Below are 26,253 nucleotides of genomic sequence, written 5' to 3' on the forward strand. Positions count from 1 at the left end.
CCCCGACCCCGATTTTTTAATTCCGGATTTCTTTGCTCGTGCAGCCAGAGTTGCATTCTAAAGCAATGCGGACGGTACCCGCAATATTTTATGCACACCATTGGCCCGAAAACCGAATTGAGACCGAGATATGCGGTGCGACTGGTGAACCGACCTCGATTTTTTATTCGGGATTTCTTTGCTACTGCAGCCAGAGGTGCATTCTAAAGCAATGCGGATTGTACCCGCAACAATTTATATTACGTTTTATCAAACACTTCGACAAACCTGTTTCCAAAATAATGTTTTGACAATGCTCCGTCAGACGGCCGTTTTGTAAAAAGGTTTGTCGAAGTATTTTAAGAAATTAAACACTTACTCAAACTCTGGTCAAAGATCAAAGGCGGGGCTCCGTTTCATTTAAAGTGGTTAAGTATAAGAAAAGTCTTCATGTTAAGCAACATGTTGCCTTCCGACGTAGCATTTATGACGCAATTTATCACGTGGTATACACACACTGCATGTTCAGTATAGCGATTACAACACAAGATGAACACGCTGATGCGGAAGAAATTTATTCGTTTCCGGATATATCAAGATTTTAAGAGCTACTTAAGAACGTACACCTTTATTCGACGGCATTTCGAAAGTAGGGATTATCGTTTGAGATAATAAGAAATAAAGAAGCAGAGTGATTGCGTTGAACGACTAGTTTCAGATGATGAACCTCAGTGTTCATCCTCGGATGTTCCATGGAATATGTCACATGACACTTCCTCAATGTGTCAACTGGCGCCAGAAATATGTTTGATGTAGACCATATCTGCTTTTCCATCACGCAGTTTATGGGGTTGCCTTTATATGGAATCCATCAATGCCCTGTATATTTACACCATGTAATGCCAGCTGGTCAAAAAATTATATGAAGACGTTTCAGCAGGGACGTCAGTAGTTTACATAAGTGGTCCACGCTATGCAAGGACAACTGCTTAAAAAGATATATGAAGACGTTTCAGCAGGGACTTCAGTAGTTAACATATGTAGTCAACCCTATGCAAGGACAACTGGTTATAAAGATATATGAAGACGTTTCAGCTGGGACGTCAGTAGTTCACACAAGTAGTTCACGGTATGCAAGGACAACTATTCATAAAGATATATGAAGACCTTTCAGCAGGGACGACAGAAGTTCACATTATACAAGGACAAATGATTCTTAAGATATATGAAGATGTCTCAGCAGGGACGAGAATAGTTCACTTAAGTAGTCCACGCTATGCAAGGACCACTGATCATTTATATATATGATGACATTTTAGCAGGGACGTCATTAGTTGTCATAAGTAGTCCACGCTATGCAAGGACAACTGGTCATAAAGATATATAAAGGCAATTCAGGAGGGACGGTAGTCTATCATATGCAAAAACAACTGTCATGCATATCTATGGACAAGTTTCAGAAGGGACTACAGTCGTCACCTTACCTTACCTTATGCCAATATGGAAGGTAGCTATACATCCCAGATTTGTGCCGCAACAGGCCCATTACAAGTGAAATAAATGGAAACATTAACGGTCATACTGCAATACACAGACCAGTTCGTGTACATGTTTCTGAGGATAGTTCTCTTTAGAGTGGTGCAGGGTGACTTACAAAGGGAAGCGATGCTAGACATTTTGTCGAACGAGGGACATAATTTTGGCTGGACACTAATATGGCATTCTGCTGATGGAATTTTATCAGTGATACACTGGAAATACTAAACGAAATAAAGAGCACAGTACTGCCGATCGGATGTTCGTTTATATATAATTATATATATATACTTCTTCTTGGTTTAAAAAGCAACAGCAAAACGTTAAAGTGTGTGTTTATTCATTTTTTTACAATGACTTTCAATAAAACAAAAGACAAAACTTTGTACCTTAAGTAATTTCTCATGCAAAGATTTAACAATAAGTTGAGAATTTGAGTTATGAAAAACTATATCCCTGTCCATACCTTTGCTCTGCTTTCCCATATAAATCCTTATAATTAATAAATGCTTATGTGCGTGGTCAGTCCTGCCTGTATGTCACGATTTGCTCAAACTTGTCTGAAAACTATCTTTGCCTACATACTTAATGAATATTAAAACTTCAACGACGAACGCTTTCGAACAAGAATAGTTTGATTATAACGTGTTATGTTTTGCTCTGGTGGCCTTGTTATTTACTGGACCGGAACCATTTAAACGAAATTGGTCAGGCCGAAGTTTGGCAAATTATTTTTATAGAAAATGACGTTTAAATAAACTTGTCAACGACCATCAATTAACTAAACGAAATAAATATACTTTAAAACTTCAACGACGAACGCTTTGGTTTGGTTTAACAAGTATTTATTGCAGAAGATATTGAATATTTTTATCATGTGTAATTTACAGCTCTGGCGGCCATGTTATTTACTGAATTGGAACCATTTAAACAAATTTGGACAGTGCTTCGTGTCGAAGTTTGCTAAGTTAATGTTATAGAAGATAACGTTTAAATAAGCTTATCAATGGCTTCAATTTGCTAACGACGAAGAATGAAGCACGACGAACGACGAGTGATCACAATTTGAATAGCTAACCAAAAACAAACATCATTGCATATTCTGCATGTATATATATACAATGTCATCGAAGGCCAAAATACTAGAAATGAACACAAATAAACACAAAAATGCGAAGCACCGAACTATCAGGTAATATAATTATGACTTAATCACTATCTGCAAACTCAATAGTATCTGCATCTCTGGACGAAGGGCTTCGTTTATAAGTTACGCCTTTTACAAACCCATTGTTTGTTCCTTTTAGAGAGGCGACAGTTTGTGTAGCACCTTTTCCCTTTGTACGAGTTCTATTCTCATTTTCGTCATTCGTTGAGCGACTATCATCACTATTACTTGATATAATTTCGATTTCATCCAAGTGACTACTCTCTCGTACAAGTGCTAAACGTTTACTTCCCGGCTTGACGTCATTTTGATTAATGGAAGAACACTTTTTCAGATTTGTCAAGTTTTGAAAGTCACTATCTAAGTTGGAAGCACCTTCTACGAGTTTTGTTTGACAAGAATTATTACCCTCTACGTCACATACGACTAAAGCTGAAGTTACTTTGATATGGTTATCAGGCGGTTTGGCACATGCTTGACGTAAATTTTCAGTCACTAAATGTTCATCTTCAGGCATTATAACGCATGTGCCAGGTCCAGCACTAATTTCATCTATTTGTTCGACCAACATGCCGTCTTCTTCCTCACTGCTTGTGTATTCATCCGCAACACTGTGATACGGTGGTGGTGCTTCGTCCATACCAACGACAACCTCATACGAAGGGGGAGCATATAGGCGAGTTAGATTTTCGGTATTCCTCTGTTTGCCTCCCTTGGCGGACTTCTTTTTTGTCCGCTTCTTTCTGAACTCCACTGTGACGTTCGTTGTATTGATGATATATCTACAAAACAAAGAGGTTTTTCGTTTGTATAAACTCAACACCTGCTAACAAATATAATATGAATCCACCCATAGTGCTTTAAATATAATTGAGTTTTGCAGTACGTCGTCTTCGGGCTTTTAACTCATTCAAATAAATGTGTGAAATTGCATCTTCAAACTGATCATAAGCAAAAATACATTACAGACAAGTAACTCAAATTCAGTAATAATACGTTTTGAAATAATGTGCATAACTACAATAATGGAATAATGGAATAAATACTTTTTGTCTAAAGACTGAAAGAAGGGCTTATCTGCATTTTATTCCAAATGCAAATAGTTTACTTTATTTCATGTTTTTTGGTAATTCATAGAGATTTATCAGTAGAATAAAAATGATATTTCACTTTTTTTTTAATTTTAGCCCGCTCTCGTTTCCAAATCAAACGTCAGCGCCGTTCTGAATATCTACCATTTACTAATCGTGTCATATCCTTTTGAGGCTTATCATAACACAGAAAATTTTCTCAGTGTAAGATCGTTATTTATTCCACCTTGTGAACACCAAAATAAATGTTATGACTCGTGGCTAGACCACTCGTGAAGTATAGCTTTAGTGTTCACTCGGTGCATGTATAACAATCTTACACTGAAACAAACACTTAACCTTTGTCAAGCAATCGTTGGACGGACTATTAGGGGACCGAAATATCAATACTATAATAGAAAAGAAGTCTGAAAGGACATGCTTTACCTCTTGTTAACCCGCCTGACGGCTAGGATTATTACCCCAGTTACGAGAATAAGCGTTGTTATAGAAACGGAAGCCGCCACCACCGCTGCAACCTGGCCGTCTGTAAGAGAATCACACACAGGTCATAATGGTCCTGTAGAACATACTTATTCACTATGGCGTAAAAAAAGCGTTTGTCTCCGGTTTCCCGACATACTCTTTTGTTCCTCTTTTGCACACATGTTGGAATGGTTCTGTACAGCGTACTTATTTACTTAGGCGTAAAAAGGCGTTTTCCTCCGGTTTCCCGACCTACTCTTTTGTTACTATTTTGCACACATGTTATAATGGTTCTGTACAACGTACTCGTTTACATAGGCGTAAAAAAGCGTTTGACTCCGGTTTCCCGAATTACTCTTTTGACCATAGGTTATAATGGTTATGTACAACGTACGTATTCCCTTAGGCGAATAAAAACGTTTGTATCCGGTTTTCTGACCTACTCTTTTGCTTTTCCACGCGCCCAGGCGTTATTGCCTTGAGAATATTTTTTGTTTTATTTGTTTTATTTTAATCGATTTAATGTTAAAAAGGGAGTGTTTTAGCCTGCCTGCCTGCAAGCTGGTTTGCTTGCTGATTACAAACTAACCATCCAACCTACCAACCTACCAACCAACCAACCAACCAACCAACCAACTAACTTAATAATAAGATAAATAAACAACATACCGACAGGCTTCCACGTGTTTGCCAGCGCCCTGCTGCAGTGTTCTTCGTCACTGGTGTCGTCATTTCCGCAGTTCTGGTATCCGTCACACAGCGTGCTGACCGGGACACAGATTCCTTTCTTCCGACACCGGAAGTAGCTACGCCCACAGTCGCCCGCTGTGTCTGAAAAAGTATGTTGTAAGTGAGGTTTTTTTTAAGAAACAAAAGTCAGCGGTCTAGTGTCGTATAGGTGAAGCTCCTCACCTAAGAGATTGTTGGTTCGATCCCCACCAGGGTGAGAGTGATCTAGTGTTTTAGTGGTATACATGTCCGCCTTCCCCTAAGGGATTGTTGGTTGGATCCCACCAGGGTGAGAGTGGTCTAGTGTTTTAGTGGTATACATGTCCGCCTTCCCCTAAGAGATTGTTGGTTGGATCCCACCAGGGTGAGAGTGGTCTAGTGTTTTAGTGGTATACATGTCCGCCTTCCCCTAAGGGATTGTTGGTTGGATCCCACCAGGGTGAGAGTGGTCTAGTGTTTTAGTGGTATACATGTCCGCCTTCCCCTAAGAGATTGTTGGTTGGATCCCACCAGGGTGAGAGTGGTCTAGTGTTTTAGTGGTATACATGTCCGCCTTCCCCTAAGGGATTGTTGGTTGGATCCCACCAGGGTGAGAGTGGTCTAGTGTTTTAGTGGTATACATGTCCGCCTTCCCCTAAGAGATTGTTGGTTGGATCCCACCAGGGTGAGAGTGGTCTAGTGTTTTAGTGGTATACATGTCCGCCTTCCCCTAAGAGATTGTTGGTTGGATCCCACCAGGGTGAGAGTGGTCTAGTGTTTTAGTGGTATACATGTCCGCCTTCCCCTAAGAGATTGTTGGTTGGATCCCACCAGGGTGAGAGTGGTCTAGTGTTTTAGTGGTATACATGTCCGCCTTCCCCTAAGAGATTGTTGGTTGGATCCCACCAGGGTGAGAGTGGTCTAGTGTTTTAGTGGTAAACATGTCCGCCTTCCCCTAAGGGATTGTTGGTTGGATCCCACCAGGGTGAGAGTGATCTAGTGTTTTAGTGGTATACATGTCCGCCTTCCCCTAAGAGATTGTTGGTTGGATCCCACCAGGGTGAGAGTGGTCTAGTGTTTTAGTGGTATACATGCCCGCCTTCCCCTAAGAGATTGTTTGTTGGATCCCACCAGGGTGAGAGTGGTCTAGTGTTTTAGTGGTATACATGCCCGCCTTCCCCTAAGAGATTGTTGGTTGGATCCCACCAGGGTGAGAGTGGTCTAGTGTTTTAGTGGTATACATGCCCGCCTTCCCCTAAGAGATTGTTGGTTGGATCCCACCAGGGTGAGAGTGGTCTAGTGTTTTAGTGGTATACATGTCCGCCTCCCCCCTAAGAGATTGTTGGTTCGATCCCACCAGGGTGAGAGTGGTCCAGTGTTTAAGTGGTATACATGTCCGCCTTCCCCTAAGAGATTGTTGGTTGGATCCCACCAGGGTGAGAGTGATCTAGTGTTTTAGTGGTATACATGTCCGCCTCCCCCTAAGAGATTGTTGGTTCGATCCCACCAGGGTGAGAGTGGTCCAGTGTTTTAGTGGTATACATGTCCGCCTCCCCCTAAGAGATTGTTGGTTCGATCCCACCAGGGTGAGAGTGGTCCAGTGTTTTAGTGGTATACATGTCCGCCTCCCCCCTAAGAGATTGTTGGTTGGATCCCACCAGGGTGAGAGTGATCTAATGGTATAGATGTACGTCTCTCACCAGAGAAGTTATGGGTTCGATCCCCACACTAGGGTGACAGTTGTCTAGTGAAATAGATGTCCACCTCTCACTAAAGAGATTCGTGGTCCGAGTGGTGAGTGCTAAAAGATTTACTGTGATCTACTATCGTCTCATAAGGTATAATTACCTTGTTTTCTGCAACTTTCTTTCAAATTAAACTCGGTATCTTTCATTAGAACAATTGTTTTTGACATTCATTTGGTATGATTAAACAAATGTATTAATTGTGGTAAATCTTATTTGGGAGTAAGAGCGCATCTTTAAAGATAAACTTTTATAAAATAAGAATACCTCTAAATGACGTGATGAGAATTTTAAACCCGTCATAAACGAGAGTCGGTTTTCCCTGGTAGTCGAGCTTCAGTCTGTTTCCGGTGGATCTGTAGTCGCGGACGCCCCCCGCAAGTCCCCGGAAGTAGATGTCGTAAAGGCCGTACAAACCCTGGGCCGGTGAGAGGCGGACTGGTCGGCCGTCATGGTAGTCGTAGATATGAAGTCTGTGATAGTATGCATAAGAGGATAATTAACCAGTCGTGTAACATTTTGCTTGCCTTTAAAGGCAATGTCTTCTCGTTCTTGTTGGTTCTGAATTCTTCCAAACCGTGAAAATTGCATTTGCCTTTTTGTACAGGTTATTGTTATTAAAATTGCTATATAGATATCTGGTGTCGTTGCTGCTGTTGCTGCTATTGTTGTAACTATGATTTAATATTGTATTCACCTTCGAATGCCAAAGTCAAGGAATGCGGTAACATATGTTGATAATGGGTCTTCACTTCAACGCAGATATCCGTTTCGTAATAAATATATTAATATTATTCAATGTACAAGTTTAATTTACCAATGGATGCAGCGTACCCTGATAACAATAAATTCAGTGTCATATTGGTTCTGAATATTTTTGCGCTTTTATTGCCTTTTGATGAGAAATTGTGAAATCGATATATTGAAAACTATTTTAATTTATTCATTTTCCCACCATATGCTAAAATATTTATGAAAGACAGAGAGAGAGGGGGGGGGGAGGGGGGAGAAGGAGGAAGAGAGAGAGAAAAGAGAGAAATTTTAGAGAGAGATTGTGTTTGCGAACGAAAGAACACATTCCGAGAAGGACAGAAACAAAGAAGCATTTGTACCGTTTCAAGTACACCACAAAACATCCATAAAAGTGACATATATAACATAATTATTCTCCTAAATGGATGAAGTGACAACCTATTCTAATACGGCAAGAAGTCGAGAAAATGTGAACTTAAATATTTACTCTCGGTACAAAATTCACCCAGGTCTAAATAAACAAGCTTGTCTTGTTTAGTTATGCAAATTTAAGAGTAAGACAAACAGGGGTGGCAGAACTTGAGTGGAATTTTATCACTCAATGGCTTAAGGTGTCTTAGAGTCTCTCAAAAATTGGCGATAAAAGGTTAAAAAGGCTTCGATATGGCCATTGAAAATTATCTTAAGATTTTTACAACAATACTGTCCGTACTAGTAAATAAACGCGGCTTAGAAAACTAGTTGGTAATATTCTTTTTATTCAATCCATCTAGCTTACATAACGGTTAGGGAATGCTATGTGTATATTTAAAAACATATATGTAGACTTTGTATAAAAAATAGATAATTTCACAGTTACAGATTATTTTAACTTTAAAGCTGCATTCTCACATAATGAACGTTTTGACAACTTTTTTCATTTTTTTTTTGTCCTGGAACGAGTCAAGTTTTGCGAAAATCCATGGAAACCAGTTGTATAAGACTGCTGACAAAAAATAAGATCGCTGATTTTTATATTTAAGTTCAAAAATTGATGTTTTATGCATTTTTCTTAAACCGTTAGTAATGGTTTAAGCCATGAAGCATTAATTTTCAAACGGAAATATGAAAATATGCGATCTGATCTTTTGTCAGCAATCTTCCATCATTGGTTTACAGATATTTACGCAAAAATTTGCTCTTTCCAAGACAAAAAATAAAAAAGTTGTAAAAATGGTATATTTGTGAGAGTGCAGCTTTAAGACGAATTTGTATTTATAGATAGTATTTTTTAATATTAACCACGTACCTGTATTTAACTATTTTTATGTAGTATTCGACATGTTTAATTGTCAAAAGCACCCAAGCTATGAACAAAAATGCGAAAGAAAGTTTTTAAGCTGTGTATATTTTTTTTTAAATCGTAGCGTTCTCACCGAATTGGTATTACCCGCGCTAGTTAAATAAGCTTCCCCCGCCCCCCCCCCCCCCCCCCCTACATCCCCCACACCCGCCATCAGCGCATATGAAATTGTGGACTTCGGATTCCACCCATTTTGAACAGCCCCATTGCATACCATACCCCGATTAAATGCAACATGTCGAATTTTAATCCTTAAATATTTACACCTCAACTTCCATTCCTAAAATGAACTGGCTTTCGGTAATTGCGATTATCATCCGATAAACGCAACAGCTTCGGATATGTTCGGATCGCGAATCATCGCATAACAATATACATGAAAACTGAAGTGTTTATCTTGTTATGGTTTGTATCGTGTCAGCAGGCCCCGAAATACAACATTTTAGAATGTGTAAATTTATGATATGTTGAATGTATTGTTGTCATTAGTGTTTCAATTTTAGGTTTAAAATTAGTTCAAGTGGTTGATCTTTTCCCGCGTTATTGTGACGTCATTGATAAACTGTTTCCGGTTACGGTGGTTCTATTTACATAATGGGTGAAAATGAATTACTGAAAGGTTTTCTGAAATGAAATGAAGTATTTTTTTAACAATTCTTGGATGAAATAATGAACTATTGGTGTAAATATAAGTTGCGGGGTGAACGTCATTATCGGGGATATGAACGCATTTGGGCTGGTTAAAGTACGCCTGGAGTCCTTCGGACTCCACACAATTTCACCATCCCAACTGCATTCATACCACGATAATTACATCAACCCAGCAACTCATTAGTAAATTGCTTTAAATGCGCATACCAAGCTACTGTTTGCATATGCAAAGGTGTAGTTTCAGTGTCAATGCTGATATAAATGACGTCACAAAATCTTGTTGTGGGGGATGGGGTCATGCAGTAATTAACAGGTCTTTAATACAGGTGCATGGCATAATTTTTAAACCTGATGCAATTTATTAGATAATTTCTTCATGAATAAGAAACTACGGTCGCTTCGCTGCGCTCCGTTTCCTTGTGTTACTTATTCACAAAGTAAATTACTTAATAAACTCTAACATACACACACATGGCAGCACTTTCAAAAGGGTTAAGATGTTAGGGTTTTTTTGCACTCACCTGTCTATAGTATTCTCATCAGAGATTTCCAAAGACAGAAAGTGCACCATGAGCTTTCGGTCTTGTGACGTCACAACATTGACGTCACACGCCAGGTAGTGTTGATCAGGCTCATCAGGTAGGAACCGGTTTGTGAGTTCAAGAACGAGCGAATCGTTCACGTGCGCGGGTTGTCTGCTGAAGTAAAAATGCGTCATGTATCCATGCTTCGGCTCCGCACATGCGCAGTCTGAAAAAAAATATAAAAAACATATTCTAAATAAGCAAAGATTGAATGAGACACTCGTTCACCGATCATGGGCGTACCTGAAGCCAGGCGAGTAGCTGCCTATGTGTGAGTACGCGGCTGAAACCACATGATTCCGACAAAAATATTTTTTTAAAAATCAGCCAAAGTTGCAGTAAGCGTACTTGACTCCATAATTCTAACACTGTCCATTTTCCAGTAATAAATAACGCACCTCAGAACGCCCAGAATGCATCAGATTGCAGCACAGTTTTCAAAATTTTCCGGGTGTGGGAGGGCATGTCCCCGGAACCCCCTAGCTCAATTATGAATCCTAGAGAAAAGATGGCTAGCTACGCCCCTGGAAGAATGTTGAATTGTATGCCCTCGTTACTTGAGAGGCTCATTGAAGTGTGAGCATTTTTCATTAGTTCTAAAGAATACAGTTATCAAAGAACCATTTTCAAGCATTCTGAACGCCAACAATCAGCTCAATGAAAATAAACCTTAACCAGTTAAGGCGACTATAAATTAATTACTACACTTTCATCCCCGCCAGTCCCCTCTCTTTCCGCCTCCCCTTATATTTTATTGACTCAAATTAAAATGTTGAACTAAGGTCTAATGAAGTGATTAAATTTTCACCAATGTTATCATTACGTCATATGATAAAACTGTTTCCGGTTTGTCGTGTATATGAGAATTCAATTGGGCCGGTCACGTGAGGCATAATAATAAAAGCAAAAATTAACAATAACATTCTTAGTGTTTGGCGCGAATGTTCATACCAGGTAAGTCATTTTACATTTGTACGTAATACTAATATAGTTTAGTTCAAGTCGACACCAGTGTAAAAGGCATTAAATCACGCTCGTCATATGGTTTAAATATATTTATCATTGAAAAAAAAAAAAAACGATCAAAGTATGCAAGGTCGTATAAGAAATATCAAAATATAGGATTATTATATTGCTCGACATGTTATTTGTAAAATGAAATTATAACATATGACAATTATGCAGTTTCAATGCGGTCTCTATTAACCTCTGAAACGCAGGTGCAAAATTGTCAAGCATTGTCACATTTTCCATTCTTTGATACTTAAGTAAATATTATAAAACTCATTAGAGTCTGCGAATATTTTGAGTTATGAGAAGCGTCCGACATTTGACAACGTGAAACGCAGGTGCGGATCCAGGATTTGACGTTGGAGGTGGCATAAGTTAGGGGCGTAACCATTTGACTTGCGCCCCTCTCTCAGAAACAAAATTAATTTGCTTCAAAGTGCTGAAGAGGGGGAGAGGCAATCCCCCAAGAAATTTTAGTCCAAAATGGTGCATTTTGGGCGTATTTCTTTACTCCTTTTCTCATATATTTAAATAAAAAGTAAACTTTGGTGATTTAAGCGGGGGAGGGGGCGAGCGCCAGGGGCGCCACCCTTGGATCCGCGAGTGAAACGTGTCCTGTAATCTACATTATGTTTAAAGGGCCAAACTTGCTCTTCTTGGTATATATGACAGGTTTATGCCTTTCTAAGGAAATATTTTATAAACAATACAGTCGAAACCCGTTGGTTCGATTTCGCTTGGATCATTTTCCTCATTGCTTCGAACTGGACGTTGAGGGCCGATTTTGTTTTACTTTTTGTAAGGATGCGCGCTTGGCATTAGTGGGGTTCGAACCCACGCCGGTAAAGGCAAGTAAAAAAGTAAAATATGGCCGATAAGTCCTCACGGCAACCGGGACATTGACAAATGATGAGGATATGTTAACATCTTAAGGATACATTGATAACATCACGTGATAATGTAAATCAACCAACACCACAGCCGTAATTTGTTTTTGATCGCGTTACTAACGCAATTGAAAATTGTGGTCTTCAAAGACGATACATGTATTTGAGCAAATATAAGCATTTGCTGTAGAGTTCCAGCTTTTGGTAGTTTTGTTTTAACTTTTAACACTCCTCGTGATTTGCCACTTTATTTCGTAATGAAAATAAGTGAATTTACGAACCATGAGCGAGTCCCTTTAAAACAAGGGTTGGGCCTTTAAGTCTTATTATATTACTAGTATATTCATACTGAATTGTGATCTGTCTTTATGACAGGTATTGAAAAACATCTTTGCTTATAAATGATTTAAATTTAATGACTTTTAGACCTATCGATTCTAATAAGCCTGTCATCTTCAAAGACGTGACTCAAACACTAATATGGTTTTCTTCCAAACAATGTGTTAAAAGTCATGAGAAATTAAGCGTTAAATTCTATACAAGGCTGTCGATGCATTTTTTTTTAAGAAAAGATGTATGGATATGTTTTGAATATATTATGGCATTGAAAGGATATCGGAAAGATGTGGCTTGTTGATTTGAGTTACGTGTATAGATTTATGAATTTGTTTCATAAACAACGATTCAATACTTTGTACAAGAGAAATGATAGAAAACACAAAAAGTAAACGAAGACTACGACGACGACGACGACGACGACGACGACGACGACGACGATGATGATGATGATGATGATGATGATGATGATGATGATGATGATGATGATGATGATGACGACGATGACGATTACAACGACGACGACGACGAGGACAATGATATTGATGATGATGATGATGATGATGATGATGATGATGATGATGATGATGATGATGATGATGATGATGATGATGATACTGTTGTTGCAACTATTTCTATAGGGCTACTGCTGCTGTTGTTAATGTTGTTACTGATCATAACTCCGATACTGCTTTTCCACTATTGCTAGTGCTGCTGTAAGAATGATGATGTATTTTGTTTTATTTTGATATTTGACGTTTAACCTAATAATCATTATAATCACACCTGTATTTATTCAAACAAGAATCCTACATCAATATGGTAATAATTATTAAGAGCCGTTCAGTTTTAAGCGAACAAATAAATCATTATAAAATTAAACAAATTACCCCATCAACCTCAAGTAACATTTGATGATAGATCATCTTTGTTTTTACGAGTAATTTGTACCTAAACAAATGACATGCAAATTGGAAAAAAGTTACATCTCAGATTATTATATTTAAGTTAAAAAATTGATGTTTTATGCATTTATTTCAAAAAAAGTTAGTAACGCTATTAGCCATAAAACATTAATTTTTGAATGGAAATATGAAAATCTGCGATCTGATCTTTTGTCATCAGTCTTTTATCACTGGTTTGCAGACATTTACGCAAAAATTTAGTCGTTCCAATGCAAAAAATAAAACAGTTTTCAAAACGTTCAATCTGTGAGAGTGCAGTTGTTAGAAAGATGAGTGTTTTGGCATGTTAACAGTAAATTTGGAAACCTGCGATCTGATATTATGTCAGCAGTCTTATATCACTGATTTTCAGACATTAACGCAAAAATAAACTGATTCTAAGACAAAAGAAAAAAAGTTGTCAAAACGGTCAATCTGTGAGAGAGCAGCTTTAAACAAGATTGAAATTCATTTAAACGATATCTATACCAAAAAAGGGAAGCCGCATTTGCACCGTCTTAAACAATGAAATAATTGAATACTTCACTTTTTTCTTCAGCTTTTAAGATTGTACGCAATTTTCCATACTCTGTATTATTAGCTAGCGTTGTTTACTTAACATTTTGTAAAATTAATGTGAAATAGTCCTGCCCTTAACCAATTAGTCTTTTTGAGTTTAGCAATCTTTAAGCCTTTTAAATTTCTAAGAAAGGTTTCCAAGAAGAAAATTGCTCCATTTAAATCAGGCGAACTGATTCCGTATAATCTAAGTTATAAAACTATTGTTAAAATGCCGCTCAGCACAAGCACGCGACTTGTAAATCATGCTTTAATTGGAGAAATGTCTCGTGTCACGTTAGTTTAACTACGAGAGAGTTTTCCGGACTAGATGCTGCCCAAGAAACGCTAAGTGGTTTCCATAGCAACAAGACTCTCTAAACCGGAAGTTGTATATTGCAGACGACTTCCGGTGCACGCGCTCACGAGCAGTTATGGAAAAGACTTAATTGCGAAGTCTTTGATCAATCATGATATATGACTTAATATGGACCGTCAGACTACGTTGGAAAGCAATTGATTAGAACATTTTGATTAAGATTTTTAGTAAAAAAAAAATCCATGAAGGTTATAAAAAAGGCCGAAGTATTGAACCATAGATTTTTTAAAAAAGTTATTTTTTATGTCTTCTGGAAATTCTTACATACATAAAATTATTCTGTATCCTATCGATTTGTATTTGTTCAAGAAATTTTAAGATACAATTCATGTATGCCTTGAATTGTTTTTATTTTATTTTTTAAAGACATCTTTGCATGGGATTTTTATAAACTAGTAAAAGGTGTTCATTATTAGAAAAAGAATTCAGAATATCTAAGAATATTCACATGTCTATTTTAGAATCAATCCCACGCGCTTCCTTTAATGAATTTACATGACAGACTTTGCTATTTAAGAAAACGTTGAGCTAAACTCTTAATGGAAGCTTTTAAGTACAATTCCGGGCAATTAGATCTACACTCTCCTGGCACCAACTTCTTAGAAGGCCCCAAAAAATGTTTGTTTAGGGTAACCTTCCCAAAATTTCTAGGTAGGGTAGGTAGGGATTTTTTTATTATTTTTTTTTCAAAATCTGTCGTAAGTTCAGAGTGTTTTCTTGCACATGACAGTCTTTCCTACATTCCTGTCATTGCCTGACTTTGTTTTATCATATAAACAATAATTCTGATTGAAATCTGCATTTATCCGCCCTTCGTAACTCTCTGTTCGCTAACGAATATTTTTTTTTGCTCAGAAAAGGAAAAAAATAGTTAGGGTCGTGCATATTTATAGGTAGGGTCGGGTTACCCGAAGCAGACATATTTTTTTAGGCCTAAGGACATTATTTCCTAAAAAAGATAAGATACTTGCATGACACCTAAAATTGCTAATTTAAAGTGACACTCTTATTCAAAATCAATACATAATATATGTTAATTAAACATATATTTTGAGTACTAAACCTTTAACAATTTACTAAGTAATTCATTAATTTAACTAGTAATTACTGATTACACAATTGTAACCGTGTATTTTATAGCTGAACACCCAAAAATATTAAATGATTGGTGAATTCTAAAAGATTTACTGTGCTTTACTATCGTCTCACATGGTAGAAATACCGTGTTTTCTGCACCTTTATTTCAAATTAAACTCGATATCTCGGAACCATTGTTTTCGACATTGATTCATCCTTTTTGGTATATTAAAACCTTTGTATTAATTGTGGTAAATCTTATCTGGGAGTAAGAGTGCATCGTTAATGCATGCAAATTGGAATCTGACAACGATCAAAAAAGGCGCCAAATGAAGTATTCATGCAAAAATATACACGCAAAAACATGACGGTATGAAGAAAAATAAATTGCGAATTCTTGAAAGCCTTTCAAGAAAGATCCAATGTATTGGCACTTAAGTTCAGTATTTTACCATTTGCTGTCTGGACCTTGGGCTTGAAAGAGCTAATGATGCATTGTATAAATCAAAAGACATCGTTAATGTTCGCCCTACGACCGCTTAATGGAATTTCGCTGTAAACTGGCGGGTCGTTCAAATCCCATGGTAGTGATTATTAGTTTGTTTATATTCTGGCCTTTTATTGCAAACTAATACACAGAAACATTATGCTGTCAATTATACGAGGTGTTGGATCGATTACCGATAGGTCTCCTGGGTGTCTAACTGACTCCACTTTATACGCGAGCATACGATACATGTTGAATGCATCCAATGTAGAAAACTGTCGGACTTTTTTTACCGGCGGTCGATCGAACACCTCGGATCGCTCGAGAAAAAAATCGTCCTGGGTGTATATCTGACTCCACTCTAACGCGAGCATACGATACATGCTGAATGCATCCAACGTAGAAAACTGTCGGACTTTTTTTACCGGCGGTCGATCGAACACCTCGGATCGGTCGAGATAATCGTCAGGTGGCACTAACTCGCTCAACATTATATTCGATCAAATGATACGAGATGAATGCGTTAAAAGTAGCGAAAACTGTGAGATTTTTTCTACCGGCCGTAAACTAACACCCAGATCTCGCCGAACAACCCGGATCGGTCGAGGAGATCGTCAGGATGGATCTTACCGGTCCTAATTTATATGCGAGCATAATAAAAGTGTTGAATGTTTCGAATCCCTCAAACACCCGGATCGGCCAAACACCCCAGATCGGTCGAGAAAATCGACAGGTTGGCTCTATTACTGGCCTCAATTTATATGCAAACATATGATACATGAATGTTTTGAAAAACAGTAACCTGTCGGATTTTACACACCAGCGGTTGCTCGAACACCCTGGTTTGGTCGAACACCCCGGGTCGGTCGAGAAGAGCGACAGGTTCTGAATGTCTTTTCTTTCCTTTGTCTATTTAATATTTATATTAGTATAAGAAGTTTATAAAGTAGTTCCATTTCCTTACGCCCTTTTTGCATAAACGCACTATCCATGTTTTGCCCAATCGCGATAGGGGTGGGGGATAGTGCATGTGTGTGTGAGGAGGAGGTGGGGGTTGGAGATATGTTTTAAAATGATCAGATGTCCTGTCCTAGGTCCAAATCAAATTCACTTCTTTTCAAAGCCCGCGTAATTATATAAGCATGTATCTCTACAGATATCATAAAAATTGTATTAAAATGAATGATAATTTTAAAGTGATGCATTTATGGAAACTATTAATGACTGATAACAAGATTGTAACTGAGTATTTAATAGCAGAAAGCGCAATAATATTAAATGATTGGTGAATGCTGAAAGATTTACTATGGTCTACTATAGTCTCATAAGGTGGAAATACCGTGTTTTATGCTAATCTCCTTTAAATTTAACTTAGTGTCCTTCAGAAGAACCATTGTTTTCGACATTTATTCATCCGTTTTGGAATATTAAAACACTAATATTAACTGGTAAACTTTATTTGGGAGTAAGAGTGCATCTTTAAAGTTTACTAAAAATACTATATACAAGAGTATAAAATTTATTACTTTTAAGACAGTTTCGATCAAAATGATCAAGTATTTTAAATAGTGCACGGTTTTTGATAACAGAAACAAAATAAACAATGAACCAGTTATTCGACAGCTGCAAATGATACTCAAATATAACCTTGTTTGAATTAACCATTTTCAAAGACAATAATTCATTCAGAGCCACGATGCAGGGCATATATTTAATTCGTGAGAATGTAGATACATAATGTAAAGACAATGGTCCCATCTATCTTGAAGCAATATTGTTTATTATGAGTAATGAGAATCGTGCTTTGTATAAATCTGATTAAATTTCACAATTGTTTAATTATTATGAATGTACATTTTGGAAGGCGTTCCTATCTGAAATAAACACAATGAACGAGTGTAGTCAGTTAAAATACCGGAAGGCATTTATTTACTTTCAATTTGTAAAAATACCCTATTGAAAAGCGTTGATGCTCATGCTGCTGTGGTAGTGGTGCTGATGTTGCTGTTATGCTGTTTTAAGTACCTAAGAGCTCTAGTTTTAAAGATTAAACCATCCGATGCAATTTCCTATACATGAAAACATTATTGCTATTATTGTTGTTGCTAGTGCTGGTGTTATTTCTACTGATGTTGCTGTTGTGTAAAGAGTTGTTGTTGTTGTTTGTTTTGTTTTTTTGTCAATATTTGTTGTTGTTGTTGCCAATGTTGTGGTTGATGATGTTGCTGATGTATGTTACTGTTGTTGTTGCTACTCCTGCTGGTGCTGCTGCTTTTTCATATTTTAGAAAAATAAAATTACAGTACAGAGAAAAAAGTACACAGGGGGCTCTAAACCACCTGTACGGTACACAAAGAGAATACATTCGCCCACAATGAGAGCAACAACATTACGATGATTACGACTAAATTCGCAGCAGTTGTATATCCTTTAATATCCTCTAAAACTCAAATCCTAGCATGAAACAGTGGATTATATCATTGTATTGCACATTTTTGAGTAGTTAATATTGAATAGTACGTAATGTTATTCTATTGATTATAATATTGATAACATATATTTCACAACATTCAATAATTCAACTATGATGCTTATAAAAGGACTTAAAACGATTATAATTTTTAAATATTTCTTGTATAGAAAGGATAATGCTTCTACTATAGGATTATCCCGCATTAATTTAAAGAAAATTAACATGTTAAGCCCCAGACAGGATAACCTTTTTAAAACAATTACTTCGTACAATCTCTTTTCGACTTCTGACATTATTCATTAACTTACTGTAAGGCTGATTCAAGTAGGTGAAAGTTTGGTGTTCAACATTTCTAAGATTGATTTTCACTTAGAAAACCTATTGATGTGTTCATTGATTGATTGATTAAGTGAGTGAGTGAGTGAGTGAGTGAGTGAGTGAGTGAGTGAGTGAGTGAGTGAGTGAGTGAGTGAGTGAGTGAGTGAGTGAGTGAGTGAGTGAGTGAGTGAGTGAGTGAGTGAGTGAGTGAGTGAGTGAGTGAGTATGTGAGTGAGTATGTGAGTGAGTGAGTGAGTGAGTGAGTGAGTGAGTGAGTGAGTGAGTGAGTGAGTGAGTGAGTGAGTGAGTGAGTGAGTGAGTGAGTGAGTGAGTGAGTGAGTGAGTGAGTGAGTGAGTGAGTGAGTGAGTGAGTGAGTGAGTGAGTGAGTGAGCGAGCGAGTGAGTGAAGGAGTGAGTGAGTGAAGGAGTGAGTGAGTGAAGGAGTGAGTGAGTGAATGGTGATGATGATGATGATGACGAGGATGACGAGAATGATGATGACAATGACGAAACTAATGACGACGATGATCGTCATTATCATCATCATCATCATCATCATCATCATCATCATCATCATCATCATCATTTTAAAGGGATCATCGAAACAACCAATCAAATGTCTTGTACGTACGACGGATGTATAACGCCTGATGCACGAGGATTTTTTTTTAAAGACTTTGTAAACAAATATATCTTGGAGGTGAATTTCTGAGTTTTATGCCAACATTTTTTGTTTATGTTTTGTTTATTATTTACATTGCATCCATTTTGACATTAAAATCGAAAACTTCCGTGCCAAGAAAGCTGACGCGCTATGTTATTGTTTTATTGTAAATTTAGTTTGTTTCAGCCGCTTTGGCAAAAGTGATTTTTTCCTCAATTTATATTTAACCGCAATTATTTTAACTAAAGACTCTAGTAAATATACATATTAGTAATCAATAACAATTAATAACATTTTTTTATGATTCAGAGAGGAAATATGTATTATTATGATGAAGTAGTGTTTCTTATGTACTGGTAAGAGTTAAAATAAATATGGAAATATGGGAATTTTTAAGATGGAAGATGTGGGGTTGAATATAATTATCTGAATATACAGGCAACCTAATGGTAGCATAGCAGAATTGATTATGATTTCTCTTTTTCCAGTTTAATATAGGGTATGGTAAAGTCTTCTTAAAGTACATACCGTCACTATAAGAACATAATTAAATGTACAAACTTAAGAAATTAACGTGGGTTTCAACTTGAAACTTTATTCAAGACAGAATACCTCAGTAGGTCTTCCCCCCGCCTCTCTCTCACCCCCCGCCAATCTCTCCCCCTCTTGTGCCACTATACTCTTTACTACCAATATAGTAGGAATGAGAAATAAGTAAAATGATCCGGTGTGTTCCTATGATTTCTACAATACTATATTATATCAGAATATTGTTAAAGTGATACTCTTATTCAAAATCAGTACATACGCATGTATAACAAACATACTTTTTGAGTTATACACCTTTAATTATTTACTAAATACGCATTTATGGAAAATATCCATCACTTATAACAAGATTGTAACCGTGTATTTAATTTAAAAGCACAATATTAATAAATGATTGGTGAGTGCTTAAAGATTTACTGCGATCTACTGTCGACTCAAATGAGCAGAAATACCGTGGTTTCTGTACCTTTCTTTCAAATTAAACTCAGTATCCTTCATTAGAACCATTGTTTTCGCGTTTATTCATCCTTTGTGATAAATCTTATTTGGGAGTAAGAGTGCATCTTAAATGATATTTTAATGTGATTACACATATTCTCCGTTTAACAAAATGTCTATTTTAAAATTTAGGCCTTCATGCACTATTAACAAATATTAACATTCATATTATTTCTTTGCCTCAGACATACCATCGACTTTTTTCATGATTTATTTCAAAACAGAAGATTCGAATCACGAGGATTTATTTCAAACATAAGATTTAAGTCTGAGGGTTTAAATAGCAGAATGAAACATATCTACCTCAAATCAAATTATTTATATTACTTCATTGACGGTAGAGTCTATTATATCTACCGATTAAGAACAAAAGAATTATTATTTAAATACCACAAAACAATGCCATTTAAACAATAGAAAAGACACGTATATGAATGCATTTAATTACAAGAAATAAACAATAGATTTATAGCCAAAAATTTAAAAGTTACCTTGAATTCCATGAAGAAGAAGAATTCCTTTGACAACCATAAGTATTAAAGACATATTCAAAATTATAATTCACTTCTCGAACTCCAACTCTCTCTCTAATACTCAATATGATATTTAATGAATCAGTTTATCATTGATAAATTCTGTTTAACCCGACTCGAGTCTTTAGCCAATATGATTATATCTTAAAAGGATTAGTTAGCTTAACATAGTCACGTGCGGTAATCAATCATGGTCACGTGATTTCTAAAAATAGACGAAGAATTATTCCTAACAAGAAACAAAGATATTGTTTTCTTTAGAATAATTCATCTATGATCAAAAGGACATTTCTGTCCCACGAAAAGGGTATCCTATTCACTAAATAGGCTTCCGTATTGTGGCAGTCAATATTTGGCCAAAAATGCATTATTGAAATTATCCAATGATTGATTGTTTGGTTATAGCCCACTAACTATTGGATTACAGAGTAAATATGAACTCAATGTTAAGGACTAATGTCAAAATGTTGACTATACACATTTTATTTGATTAATATGTTTGATTTGGTCATAAAATGTTTGTTTTACGGAGATTATGTCGATCTTCTTCCTTCTTAACTTTCCATCAAGTGAAATTCAATCGTTCATTTTAATTTAGATCACAAGGCTCTCAATAAAAAAAGATTTAGCATCTTATGATATCTCTTGGTACCGGAATTAAACGTAAGCCGGGTATACCCAGGGTGTTCCCCAACCCCCTTTCTGCTAACAAAATCGCGTACCATTCGTTTTCTATATAGCCCTAAATAATATAGAGATCGTGTATGTCTGAAACACCACATGAAAACACCTGCGTGCCTTTTTACTGCACATTTAAATAAAACGTACTGCGTACCACTCGTTTGCGTACATAATATTCAATTAAACATTTGGATACCGCATAACGAAAATGTATGCACAATGCACCTAAATTCTGTGTGATCTAGTACGCAGATTAATGAAGGCTTTGGGGAAAACAGTATTTTAAAAGGTTTATTTTTTCTTCCTTATTTTTGTACGTTTATTTATTATCTAAATACAATTATATCCCTTTGCAAATAATTTCTTTTTTCAATGCGTTCGAACGAAACAAACACAAGGGCGTCTGCTTCCCGTCACATGCTTAAGGCGAGTGATATTTTTATAGGTTTGAACATGGATTTCCAATTAAAATTGCATTACCAGATGATGTCACTCGGCCTAAAGGGAAACTCATGTTCAACGATCATTTTACTATTCAACCGTTTCAAAATGAGCATCGATAAATGTGATATATTTCACAATTTTGCAATACCGGTGCGAATGCTTGATTTAAGAATTTAAGAATCGACGCTCGAATTAACTCGCAAGATTTAATCGATCAAACAAGCTCCGACAAGATTGGTTTTTGATTAATTGATTATCAGGTTAAACATAATCAAACCAAGAATTTGAAACTCCTTCATTAAATTGGTTCTGAAAAGATTTAATTATTGAATAACTTCTTTTTTAGTCAGGAAAATTAATCTTCAGTTAAACATGTTGGCATCTTTTGAGAAAAATCAAACGATAATTGGAAATTCAAACAGTCCTTTCAATACCTATTCTAAACGTATATCTTATCCATGTTTGTTTATGAACAAAACATTGATTATTCACAATAAAAAGGCAAAGATACTGTGGAAAAAAGGACGCAAAATATTGAAATAAATTGCTAAACGTATGCATGTAACTATATCTAAAATCCGCAAAAACTTGGTTCTTTGCATTCATGTACATGTATATACATCAAAACTAGAGCAACGCGGAGCGAATGTTAATGCTCGTCTGTTTTAAAATAATGTCGAAACCGGGGTTAAAAGAAGGCAAAACCTTTGAAATAAATTGCCAAAATTATACATGTAACTAAATATAAAATCGCCACAAAACCTTGGTACTTAGTTTTCTGGTATATGAAAAAAAGAACTCGGAGCAAACGAAAAGACTCGTCTGTTAATTAGAGCCGAAAAAGGCAGAAATGGACGCAATTACTTGAAATAAACGTCTACACGTATGAATGTAACTACAGTCGAACCTCGTTGGCTCGAACTCGCTTGGCTCGATTTCCTCGTTGGCTCGAGCTGGATCAAAAGGGCCGATTTTTTATACGGAATGTAAGCATTCCCGCATGGCTCGAACTCCCCGAGGCTCGAGTTATTTCAGCCGGTCCCTCGAGCGAACGGGGTTCGACTGTATATATCTAAAATTTGCAAAAAAACCCTTGTTTCTTAGCTTTCAGCCTTATACGTCAAAACAAGAGCAACGCGTCCAGCTAACAACAGCGCTCGTCAGTCAGTTTATGCACCAGTAATTGTAACCAAGCCCCCCCCCCCCCCCAGGTCCGGGGGTATACCGGAAATAGCCGGGAAAATGGGCCATGTTTTCACCTTCCAAGTGGCCCTGCAGTGCTGGGTGAATGCGGTGGTTTTGTCTTCGTGCCAAATATAGCGGGGAATGGGCCTTATCTAGGGTCCCTGGGGTGCGGGGGCATTTGGCGGGGATTTTACCATATGTTCGTCCCCTGCAGGGCGGGGATTTTACCCGGGCTTTGCTGGACCGCTACTTTCAAAACACAAGTCACCGCTATTCCTCTGACCTGGTGGTGGTGGTGGGGAAGGTGGGGGGGGGGGGCTGTTGTTACAACTGACTGGTGCATTATTAAGAGGATAAAAGAACGCAAAATCTTGAAATTCATTGCCAAACGTATTGAACTACATCTGAAATCCTATTTAATCTTGTTTCTTAGTAGTCCGGTATATGGAAATTAGACAAGAGCAACGCGGAGAGGACGACACCGCTCGTCTGTTACTTTAGGGTAAAAAAGGTGCATAACTCTACCATCATTGCCACAAATGTACGTACTGCGGCGTATCCGTGGTCTAGTGGTAACTCTCACAGATTTACCGTTTTTCCAACTTTTTTATCTTTTTGTCTTAGAATTAGCAATTTTTTGCGTAAATATCTGCAAACTAGCGGTGAAAGTCTGCTGACAAAAGATCATCGCAGAGTTTCATAAAAAAATTGTCAAAACGTTCAATCTGTGAGAGTGCAGCATTAAAATAAAGTATTTTAGAAAGCGTTCGTCTTTGACTGACGTGAAGGATAATAATAAACTGGCATTTCTACAACATGTTTGATGTTCAGAATTCCTGCCTTTGTTTGGAGCCAAAATTGTTTGCGGTTATCAAAACGGCTTGTATCAGTTATGCTTAAAGAATCTTAACAACAAAAAGATGTATCGTATTCAACCAAGAAAATAGTCTGGCGTTATATAAAAAAAACTTTATTAAATATTCAAGAGTAAACATATCAATTGGCTATTAAATCATAAAGTTTGTACTAAGTTTGCGCTAAATGTCATTTTCAAGGGAAGGAACGCGGAATAGCTGTTGCTCGGTCAATCACAGTTACCTTTCCTTCTAGTCAAATTATGTTATAAAAATATTGTACCGTTTAGGTGTTTTTCGTGTTCGTATATACATTGTCTTCCATATTAGAACAGTTAATGGCAGTAGGCGGAGCTTAAGCGTGCAATAAGGAGCTAGAGGATAAACTAGAACGTTAACCTTGTGCAGGTAGCCAACACACGAATGATAAGAACTATACACAACATAAATGCTTGTTGCACTTCGGTGACACATCCTCGGCACCCCAGCGTATCATAACCTTTTCGGCACCCCAGCGTATCATAACCTTTTTGGCACCCCACCGTATCATAACCTTTTTGGCACCCGGCGTATCATAACCTATATGATATCGTATACTTGTAGGTAATGATACGCCTGGGTGCCGAGAATGCGGTGAAAAGGCGCATCAGAAATTCTTACTCAGCAGGGGCGTAGCTAGGACCTAAAAACTTATAGGCTCGATGATTCTATGTGAGTTTTGGGACTTTTATATGCACACTACGCACACTCAAGTATACTCGCAATAATTACAATAAAACCAAGTTCATGTAATACACTCTGAACGTAGTTTGAATAAAATGTTTGAGTAGCTATTAGTTTTCATTGCATTTTTGGTTATTTAAAGCGACGCTCTCATTCAAAATCAAAGCTAAACAAGAGGGCCCTGTATCGCTCACCTGATCCAGTTCAATTACCTTACTGTAATAAGTACATTCTGACCAGGTTTCATATAGATGAAGTAGAAAATATGGCCTCAACAGTGTTTTAACAATGTTTTCTATGATTTGACTTTGTGACCTAGTTTTTGAACTCTGGTTACCCAGTTTCAAACTTGACATAGACTTCATAAACACATACATTCTGACATAGTTTCATGGTGATCAAAGAGAGAATGTAACCTCTACAGTGTTTACAAGGTGTTTCTATGATTTGACCTAGTGGCCTGGTTTTGACCTCTGATTACCCAGTTTCAAGCTCTTCCTAAAGATCATCAAGAATAACATTCTGATCAAGTTCCATGAACATACAGTCATAAATTTGACGTCTAGAGTGTTAACAAGCTTTTCCATCAATTTGACCTGATGACCTATTTTTTGACCGCACTTGACCCAGATTCGAACTTGACCTACAGATTATTAATATTAACATTTTGACCAAGTTACCTGAAGATACTGTCATAAATGTGACCTCTATAGTGTTAACAAGCTTTGCCTTTAATTTTGACCTGGTTAACCCTAGATGACCCAATATCGAACTCGTCCAAGATTTTATTGAGGGTAACAATCAAGTTTCATTAAGATTGTGCCCAAATTGTGACCTCTATAGAGTGTTAACAGTCAAATTTTTGACGACAAACGACGACGGACACAGGGCGATCACAATAGCTCACCTCGAGCACTTTGTGCTCAGGTGGGCTCAAAACTACCTTAGTATTGGCGGGAATGTCCATATACTAGATATCGTGCATGTGGACAGCTGAACAACCTACATTAAGAAGAAGCCCAAGAGGGCCTTTGCCTACTGGCATAAATAAGTTCTACACTGAACTTCCTTTCAAAGGGAAAGAACTACTACGATAACACACAACTCTCTGTACAAAGTTGTCTCCCTTAGAAAATATTGAACCATTTCAAACGTCAAAATCCAGTCATGCATTGGCGGATCTGACTCAGACTGGTTCAAATAAGGAAACAAACTCTCATTGTTGTCTAGCTACCGCATTATTTTTACCAAGATACTATAAAAAACTGTATCGCTTTCACATGCAATTGTTCAAAGACACAGAAAAGGACAGCTCTTCATGCCCTTGACCAGTAGAGCTTAAACACCAATGAATGACTAAATAACACTTGGGTCGTTTTCACATGAAGCATCTTAACAATCAGAAATTTTCTGGTGATCCAATTGGCTTACGCACGGGTGTAAACACTGGTTTTATGTGAAATGATTAACAAACAGCAATAATGGGGTTGTTAGTTGTCAGGTTAAAGCTGTCTCAGCCAGACGACCCGAGTTTGATTCTCGCGGCCTTGGGCATGGGAGTTTGGTTAAGGGCCAATAAGCCGGGTAAGTGGGTATTCTCCCGCTACTCCGTTTCCCCCACAACACAAAA

At 37.2% G+C, this 26,253-nt stretch overlaps 1 protein-coding gene across 1 annotated transcript; it reads right to left on the bottom strand.

Annotated features, from left to right (window-relative positions):
• Positions 1-1,855: 1,855 nt before the first annotated feature.
• Positions 1,856-20,872, bottom strand: LOC128217791 (uncharacterized). The gene is made up of 6 exons (XM_052925178.1): positions 20,695-20,872; positions 9,960-10,188; positions 6,960-7,165; positions 4,909-5,070; positions 4,201-4,300; positions 1,856-3,465 (listed from the first exon to the last, which is right to left on the bottom strand). The coding sequence occupies exons 1-6, from the start codon at positions 20,747-20,749 to the stop codon at positions 2,724-2,726; spliced, it is 1,494 nt and encodes a 497-aa protein (XP_052781138.1). The 5' UTR covers positions 20,750-20,872; the 3' UTR covers positions 1,856-2,723.
• Between the last annotated feature and the right edge of the window lie 5,381 nt (positions 20,873-26,253).

Source organism: Mya arenaria, chromosome 14 (assembly GCF_026914265.1).
Source record: "Mya arenaria isolate MELC-2E11 chromosome 14, ASM2691426v1".
NCBI lineage: Eukaryota > Metazoa > Mollusca > Bivalvia > Myida > Myidae > Mya > Mya arenaria.